We start from the raw sequence: 9,990 nt of genomic DNA, 5'->3' as shown, positions 1-9,990 counted from the left end.
ACAGGGACAAGTCAAAAACCCTGAAATAAAGGGGTTTCACTTTAAATTCAGTTAAATTAGACATTTTTGTTAAACAAATATTATATATACACACTATTTATGTGCACTATTTATCTGTTTTTACCACTGCTTTTTTTTTTTAAATGTGTAATAAATATTTTAACCAAATACTGTAAAATTACAGAAAAAGAATGAACAGTTAAATTAAAAAGTGAATGATTTTTAGTGAAGCAATTTTACTTCGAAGTTTGAACGTCAGATGTGAAGGATTTTACAGAATCTTTCTCACGTGAATTTTACACGTGTGGTTCTTACACACTTCACATGTTATGTTTCACACGTGGACTTTTCACATGCACGTGATTTTATTTTCTTTATGTGATTTTTTCCCTTACATGATTCATTAATTTCTATACATACGGCATGTTTTTTTAAAGAATTTATTATTTCACGTGTGATTTTTTTCCCGATTCTGGTAATTTCACTTTTTTTTCACATGTGGATCATGTTTTTTTTTTTAGTTTTCACACATGATTCTTTCCACATGGTTCATTTATTTCCATGTGTTAGTTCTTCACATGTGGGTCATGTGGGTTTATTTTCTATATGTTTTCTTGTTTCACATGGTTCATTTATTTCCATACGTAAATTTTTCACATGTAGGTCATGTGATTTTTTCCCCCACATGATCATTTATAGTATCTATGAGGTTGTATTTTTCAAGTGATATTTTTCCACATGATTAATTAATATTTGCATGTAATTTATTTTTCTCACATGTAGTGCACGTGTTGTTATTTTTCAAAGCTTATATTCTTTCTGCATGATTCATTCATTTTTAAATGCTAAATCTTTCTTTCACATGTAGCGCATGTTTTTTTTTGGCCTAATTATATATATATGATGCATTTACAGTCATGGCGAAAAGAAAGTACACTTCATTTCTATGTTTTTAGTTATCAGGGCCTAATTAACAATTATATGGTCTTCATCAACTTCTATAAACAAACACATTACCTCAGGTGACAACAAAAAAAAAAAAACACAACAGATTTCACTATGTACTCATATTGACTTTCTTTTCCCATGACTGTATTTGCACACGTTTGTTCATTTTTCACACGTAAGGCTTGTTTTTTTCCCCACGTGTAATTTTTTCACATGGAATGCATGTGGTTTTATTTTCACATGTGAATCTTTCCAGATGATTCAATGTTTTTCACATGTAGTACATTTACGTGTTATTTTTAGTATCTGATTTTTTCCCAACATGATTCCTTTATTTTCAAATGAATATACATTTTATTATTTTATTATTCTCTTATTTTCACATGTCAGTTATTCATATCACATGTTCTTACTTGAATTCGCTTTTTTGCAGTTTGAGGACAGAAGTTGAAACATGTTTGCTGTTAAATGTAAATACATGTTAAATGTGTGTGTAAATGTATAATTTTATATGTACAGTACTGTGCAAAAGTCTTAGGCATCCTATTTTTTTTAGTACAAACTTTGTTATAGATGTTTATTTTCTAACTTCTACATTATTGATTCAGTACAAAAACATTTTAGATTCCAAACATTAGTTTTCCAGCACAAAATGAAATGTTACAGAAAAATGTTTGTATGTCAGTAAAGAAAGCAGCAGATTCCATAAGAGACACTTTTCAGATAAAAACAGAATGAAGGCTGCTGGGTTTCGCTGCAGAAATAAGAAGCGAGTCGACAGTCAAAGTCTCCAGAAGAACTGTGGCTGCTTCTGCAAGATGCTCAGTAACACTTCCAGCTCATTTCCTTACAAAACTGCACACACTGCACCTCAGATACTGCTTTTTAATTTAAAGTGAAGGATTGTCACACCAAATATTGACTTTGTTTCATTTATTACTGTTTACTGCTCTTTATAGTATTTTTTTAAGTGTAGAAACATTTAGTTTCATTATTTTTGAAGGCATCTTTGCTCTACAACATTTCTTTGCATCTGCCTAAGACTTTTGCACAGTACTGTATATATATATATATATTTATACACTACTTGGATAATAGATGTGTCCCAAAAACTGCTGCCTACCTAGGTTTCTGATTTCTGAAGGCAGTATTCATTTATCCTTCACTATTATACATTCAGTATAACTACATATAATTCTGTGTGTGTGTGTGTGTGTGTGTGTGTGTGGCAGTCTGTACAAAAATGGCAGCAGAAAAACACTTGAAAGATAAGGAGCAATCTGTAGGAAAAAAGCTATGTATAATTCTTTTATAATAATTTTGCCTAATGATATTTTATTCTTCTCAACTACAGGACATTTAAGCCTTTATTATGTCGTTAATATTTAACAGTAACCTAACAACGTGGTGATGTATTGCTGCATCCAAAAACGTCGCCTCAGACCGTTTAATTGCCGTTATGGAAAGTGCTGCTTTATGTGACAGCTGATTTATAAAAGAGCTTAACTAGTGATGTGTCATTTGCAAATGAATCGACTCTTTAATATGACTCTCTGAGGTGAACGTTGATTTCTCTCTTCCTTCTTTCCTTCCTTTCTGTCTTTTTTTGTCGATGTCAATGCCATTACTCATACTTTCATTCATCTTCAGTAATCACTTAAATGCTTCCATGGAAACCTCTTTTCAACATCCGAGCTCTTCGTTTGCGTGAATTGGTGAGTCATGTGCTTGATTCGCAGCTGTGTGTATAGGGCATGTTTATTACGAAAGTATAAATGATAATAAATCTTTACAATAAAGCACAGACACAGCAGCACAATAACATTAATGCAGAGTTTCTTATGTGTTTGTATAACAAGACACATCTGTAGCGCTTTACTGATTTAGGCTAACAATTATTTAATTACATTTTACAAACTACAACACAAACTAATGATTACTCATTAGAATGTAGAGTAAGGTTTTAGTAAATAATTTTAGCCGTAGATAGGGAGAGAAGAACTCTCACTGGTCAAATGAACCGTTTGGGAATCGACTCGTACTGGTGAGTCGAGTCAAATGATTCGACTCACTGAAAAGATCCAGAATTCCAATAACTACTGGAAATGTTTGGTGCTATCTCACATTTCAGTTTCACCCATCATGAGTGACATTTTTCCATTTTCCTTTCCTTACTTGTGACGTTCTGTTTTACCAAAAATTAAAAACCACGTTCTCGGAGACTCTATTAATACAAGCGGTTAAACCTGCTTTAAATGTTCCCAGGTATCTGATAAATATCTCGTTGTTTTTCTTTGAAGTCGAAACACCTGATCTTTTCAGTTAAAATCAGGTCACACTTATGCAACTGAAAAACAGTTTCAATCAACTGAAGATAAAAAAAAAAAGATGTCATTTAAATGTATTTGCATAACAACGTTGTCAGCGCTGCAGAGGTGTGAAGTAAAAAACTGCTGCTGTACAAATACTTCATTACTGTACTTTTTCAAGTATCTGTACTTCACTGAGGTTTTTCTTTCACTTATGACTTTTACTCACTACATTTCAAAACATCCGGGTTCTTCTACAGTCGAGATGTAACCCAATATTCAGAATGAACAGATAATATCTTCTAAATAGATACAAATACTGATATGAATAGTAGGAGCACTGTTCATTTTTTTTTTTAGAACTCTTGCCAGAAAGTGTCATCAAGACTGGGATACAACAAAAAAAGTTGCTTGAGTGGAAGTTTTTTATGAGCGAGTGGGCAAATATGAAGCTTGCAGGACAAGTAAAGCATCAACATCTCACAAAAATTAGTACATATATGACAAAAAGAAAAGCCAGTATATTCGTAACACTTACTGAGTCGACATGTGATTCGTAGTTACTTCATGTTCACAAGCCTTGTCTAGAATATTTATGAAAAGAGGGACTGTATGGAAACAGCGTGACCAGTTGACAGGACATCCACGCATGTAGTTGATAAATTTTCTACAAAAGACTTGCGATCGTAAAAAAGTAACGACGAATCACAAGTAGAATAAAAGAAACCAGACTTAACAAAGACCACGTTTATTCATTCATCCTTAGTAACTGCCTGGTCAGGGTTGCAGTGATTTAAATTAGGCTAATAGTTTGTTTATATTTTGATATATAAAGCCAGCTAAATTCTTTAGAAAATGTCACAGGCAGGTACGAACGAAAATAATAACTGCGTGAGCTGAGACCAATTATGAACTGGAGTGATGTAGCTGAGGTTGAGGAACTGTCAGAGCCAGAATTCACACATCATGCTGACACTGCAGACCTTTCTACATCATGGCTTTCTTTCTAGTGTTTTCCATGTTTCTGATCGGATTCATATTCAATTCAAAAAGAAAGAAAAGAAAAACCTGTCCAGTTTAGGCCACGCCCACTTTGGCTTTAAGTCTGGCGCACTAAACACGTAGCGATATAGATACAAATGTAGAGTCAGATACAAATGAAGTCGTTGCATTACACACCTACTCTACAGTAAAAGTGATATATATGTAAAGCTTTAAGCAGGGACAACATGAACAGAGAGGTGAAGGTGAATTTCTTCATGAATTTGTTTCTAAAGTTACACATTTCCACACCAAGAAGTCTCCTTCAAATCTAATACAAATATCATACGCCCTGATATCTACTGATCTGTGAACATTTTGTGTTAATCTAGTATCATTTATCTAGTATCTATCTTCTATCATGACAGACAGCTATTAGCACACAGGCTACAGATGGGTGACAAATGAAAGGAAGTATAAACCGGTGGCTCTGTTATAATGTAGGAGACATTTATTTAATTAATTTTTGCTCATATGGTGTAGCTCCAGATATCCACATTAGAGGGAAGAGTCATTGCGAATCAATTCTATACCTTTATCCTACGATGAAACGTTTCTATCCTGATTGGTGTGGTCTTTTCCTGGATGATCCCACCCACATTAAAACCAACTGATGCGATATCTTTTGGAAGATCGGCGTTCGTCTCTCCAGTGCGGTCGAGTCGGTGATACATTGTTCTGGCAACTCGTTTTGGCCCAAAAAAGAAAACCTCCTTACATTATTTAGATTTTTCCTTTCATTTGTCACCCATTTTTTGTTTAGTTTTTCAGAACTATTAACTGTTGTTAGCTAGTTTTTTTGTTTGCTAATGTTCCTCGTTTCAAAAGGGCGGCTAATTTCCAATTCAGGAAACAAAAAAATCAGTGATTAAAGGCGCACATTTCTTTATTTCTGATTCTTTACTTGAACTTGTTCTTAGATGAATATTTTCACTAATACTCAAGTAAGAAAATCCAATTAAATCTATGAAGCTGATTCTAAACATGACATTGCTGTGATGATATTGATGTATTGGTGTACCATGATAAGGGCAGTTATATCATGAGCATTATGCTATATGGGACACAGAAAGAAAAATGATTACATTGATGGAGTGTGTCGCTTGTAATATGCCGGAATTTTGTAAAATGGGTGAAAATAAAAACAATGAAATTGTATTTCTGTATTGTTTTGACTATATTCCCATACAGCTGCCAAAAATCAGACTATACCAACTATATAACATGCACAACATTACTACTGTGGCCAAGAGACATGGATACGCTAGACGTATCATCGACATTAATCCCCAAACGACACACTGCCGTGCTTCATTTATGGACAAAATGCTGCTACGGGTAAACAGGTCATTTTTTAAATCCAACATCACGATAACATCAACAATAATTTAACAGAGGATTTATAATGATTTAAAATGATGGCTTTGAAAAACATCACAGAAATTCGATTTCTAGTTTGATTTGGAAGAACTCATGATTCGTGATACAGTTCGTATGTAAAGCTCTGAGTGGTTGAGGTTTGGGTAAGGGGGCGGGGTTAGTGATTGTAGATAAATTACACACAACTACAATTACAACAAATCCAATATATATGGATGCTGTGTGAGATCAGGTTGTGATGATTTATTGTGTCTGTTACTAAAAATTCATAAGAAGGGGGAAGCCCGAATTTGACTGATTATATCAGGAAATATTGAAATATTGAATAAAATGGAATACTGAATACTGAGGACAGTCTAGAGTACGAACGGATATTCCCGCAGGAAGTCTTTCATCCTTTCGGGTAAAGGTAAATCTCTGTGATCGTGAGAATGTTGGTTTATAACTACACGACACAGGTGCTGTAAACTGGGCGCTGCCTTGTGCAGGGGTTTAGTGAGTTTCAGCTGCAGTGTGTTTTCCGTCGTTGCAGTCGGAAGCGTATCGTGATCCGTGCTGAGCTCTCGGCGAGTCGCCTGCCTGCGATAAGCCAGAGTGTAATACTGCACCAAGTCCACCGCTCCCTTAAACTGGCGGAGATGAGGCCGAGCCATCACTACAGAGTCGAAGCCGAAGTGACCGTTCGAGTACTCGATGCGCAGGTGCGTAGGCCCGAGCTCGGTTTTCACGGACAGGGTGAGGAGGTAACCCGGGTTCGAGCTGTCTCTCACGAGGAAGGAACCGTCCAGAGCCTCGTTCAGAAGCTGCTTAGCCTCACCTGCGGTTATTGAGCCCCAGTACCAGCCTGCGAAACGGGAAAAATGGGACAGCCAGACGTTGAATAAGGGGATTATTCTAACACGCCTCACTAAAATCAACTTGTTTGAAACAGAAAAAAAAAGCAATGATTATTATCCGTTTGTTAAAAAGAGAGATTCTGTGGAAGCCCATTTCCAAAACTTAAAAAAATCCTGGATACGAAGTCAACATTATGACAAAATAAATCATAATATTGAAATACTATCTCGTAGGTTCAACAGAGTAAATCAAAGAAAATTATAGGTATGATGTAACAAGTCATAAATTCAAGATACACTAAAAAAGTCATCATTATGAGTCATAATTTTGAGGTATTGTTGGAAGGAGTGTGTTTACACAGGCAGGTCTACTCTTCTCTTATCTCTTAGACGGCACGGCTCTAAAATAAGACAGTATCTCAAAACTATAACTTGTTATCTCATAATTATGACTGTATCTCAAATCTATGACTTATGATTTGTATCTCAAAACTATGACATTAGCTCACAATTATGGCTTGTTATCTCATAATTATTGCTTACTATATCATAGTTATGATTAGCATCTCATAATTATTACTTAACATCTCAATTATTATGAATCTCATAATTATAGCTTATTGGCTTGAAATTATTAGTTGGTGTCTCATAATTATGAGACAATATACATATTTTTAAGAGACAGAAATTGGCTTCTGTAAATTCAGTATACTAACAGTATTGATTTTAATAAAGGTAATAATACTGTTGGGAGAATTGGAAATGACTCAGTGGGTAGCGTTCCTGCCTCACATGTTCTCCCCATGTCCCGGGTTTCCTCCGGGTTCTCCGGTTTCCTCCCACCTCCTAAAAACACGCTGGTGGTTGGATTGGCTAAGAGGTATGTGTGTGAAGGTGCATGGTGCACTGTGATGAACTGGTGCCTGTTCAGTGTGTATTCCCGCCTCGTGCTCAGTATTCCCAGGATAGTCTCCGGATCGACCGTGATAAAGCTTCACTTCCTTTAAGAGAGCAGTTATCCCCTAGGCTAGGCTTCCTGAGATAGACTTCAGATGTACCGTGACCCTGACCAAGATAAAGTGCTTACTTATAATAATTATCTCCCAGTAATAAAAAAATGAGACGATGAGTGTCTATTACAATGCAACAGTCTATTATGTTTTATAAAAGGAATAATTTAGTGAAAAACTCTCATCAATAAAACTTTTCCATTTGCAATTTACTTCAAGTTAAAACATCTAAGACAAAGTAAATAAAATAAGTAATGTTTTATTATAACAACAATTTATCTTATTATTCATTTTATCATATTAAAATTAATAACATTGATATTATATTATATTATAGTAATAACATATTAATCATTGCATTATCATAAATGTTAAAATGGAAAAAAGTAAGATATGTGCATAAAATATCACTCTACAATAAACTACTAATACTAATACTAACTGTATTTTATGAGTATTTATAGATAGATAGATAGATAGATAGAACTCATAGTGAATGCAACACTAATAATAATAATAATAAAAATGGCAAGCCAAAAAAAAAAAAAAAAAATTAGACACATGGCACTATAATGTTTATGTAAGGAATAAAACACTCCATGTTGTGCTGTTATAGTAAAATAATCAACGACAGGATGGTGTGATGAAGCAGAGTCACTATACAGCTGAAGCTGTTATTTTTCTATAACAACACGCCCCTTTTGGTTGTTTTATTCCTCTTATACTGCAGCGATTTGCCATCAATTACAATTTTTATTTACTAAAGAACAACACGTACTTTTTATCTCTTGAAGTTTAAAAAAAGAGGGGAAAAAAAAACGAAACAAAACGCAGCTTGTCATGTTACCGAGAAACCTCAACAATAAAATGAAAAAGACTCCTCTGTCCTGAAGATGTCAGTAAACGTAAAGTTACAGCTTCACCTCTGACACTGGAGACTCCTTCCATGAATGTTACGAAATGTTACAGAAAACATGACATTAATGATTATTTTTAATCCTTTAATGTGGAGCGTCTGCTGTACGCCGTCTAAGTCACACTGAATGAGCTGTTACTATAGAAACGATAACGTATTACAACGAGTGCATTAATATTAACCTGCGCTACTGTCAGAGCTGCTGTTATAGACAATTAATCAACACCTTCTGACCAATCACAATCCAGACTTCAACAGCAATAAAGTGTTATAACACTAGCACTGTGTGCACTTTATTGAAGACAAATAGGAATTTTATTCCTCTGAAAGAGTTCCTGAAGCAGTTAACGTTCAAAAAAAAGCTTGATAAATGAAATCGAGGCGATTTTAAGAGATTTAGTAGATTAAATATAATCTATTTAACCCCTTAAAGTCACGTGGGCCCTTCTGTAGGCTCCAGATTAACATTCCTCACTCTCCCATCTACACATCTTTCCTAGATGTATAAATTCAGTGTAGTAATTTAATAAAATGCTTTGGAATGAACAACTGAATAATAATTTGGGATTTTAGGGGTTAACTGTCCTCTCACTCACCCGACTCGTGAAGGTGCGTCATAGCATTCTGTAATCTCTGGGCTTCCTCAGATGAATCCACTCGGTTCGGCTCCAGCCTGTGCTCCTGTACTCGTATTCCACTCTCAGGTTTTTCAGGAACGAGGTCCTGGTTGATTGCAGGAGTCCCGGGCGGCTCGGCACGGAGCTCATCGAGCCTGCAGCTTCCACTCTGGGCCACGCACGCTTCGCTCTCTGCTGACTTGGAGACGCACTGTGTGTGCCCCATCCAAAATCTGCAGCGGTTTTAAAAGGAGAAAATATGAGCATTAAAAAAGCGAATAAACCACGTCCATGTGTTCAGCTTGGCACAGGACCCTGAATCGTCAGAGACTTTCCTGCTAAAGGCTAGACGTAAGTTTTCGAACAGATGAGTTGTGCTTTGAGGATCCGTGCCAAAAGTCTAATCCATCAAAAGAAACAGGAAATCCAGGACGTGATAACATCTACATGCCTGTCATTCTGCTTCACGCACACTTGTTAGAAATCTGTAATGAACGTGATGACAAACATCGTTGTAAATCAGAGATCTGATAGCAGATCAGTTATCAATGCTGGCTTTTATTACCTTTCTTTTGTTTTGTTTGAATTCATTTCGTATTTAATGTTAGAGTTCACATTTGTTTCAAAATGTATATTGTGTATATTGTTGTACATTTATTCATTTATATACATATTTAAAGCACCATATTGTTTGATACATACATACATACATACTGTATAACACAATGTGTATACTTTTATATAGTTTTATTTATTAGTTTATTATATTGCTAAAAATTGCATATTTAATATTACTTTGCTAAAGGCTGCAGTTGTTTTATCCTTTTTATTTCCTTTTTATTTATTATTTAAAATATAAACTCCTGTTCATAAGGTATTTCATAAACAGGATTGTATTCCTACTGTGTCTAATTTTGTTTTTGTTCTATAGAT

General features: G+C 35.0%; 1 protein-coding gene across 2 annotated transcripts in view; it reads right to left on the bottom strand.

Annotated features, from left to right (window-relative positions):
- Nucleotides 1-2,257: 2,257 nt before the first annotated feature.
- LOC113545627 (suppressor of cytokine signaling 2-like) overlaps nt 2,258-9,990 on the bottom strand; it is a 9,313-nt gene continuing 1,580 nt past the window's right edge. For both annotated transcript variants that reach the window (XM_053240998.1, XM_026945053.3), the window contains 2 exons: nt 9,037-9,290; nt 2,258-6,522 (listed from right to left, as the gene is read on the bottom strand). In XM_053240998.1, the coding sequence (XP_053096973.1) occupies nt 6,035-6,522; nt 9,037-9,283 (735 nt within the window). In that variant the 5' untranslated portion in view covers nt 9,284-9,290 and the 3' untranslated portion in view covers nt 2,258-6,034. The remainder of the gene's footprint in view (nt 6,523-9,036; nt 9,291-9,990) is intronic.

This window comes from Pangasianodon hypophthalmus, chromosome 16 (genome assembly GCF_027358585.1).
Source record: "Pangasianodon hypophthalmus isolate fPanHyp1 chromosome 16, fPanHyp1.pri, whole genome shotgun sequence".
Lineage (NCBI taxonomy): Eukaryota > Metazoa > Chordata > Actinopteri > Siluriformes > Pangasiidae > Pangasianodon > Pangasianodon hypophthalmus.
The sequence above is the reverse complement of the archived record's forward strand: the minus strand, read 5'-3'. Positions and strand labels throughout refer to the sequence as shown.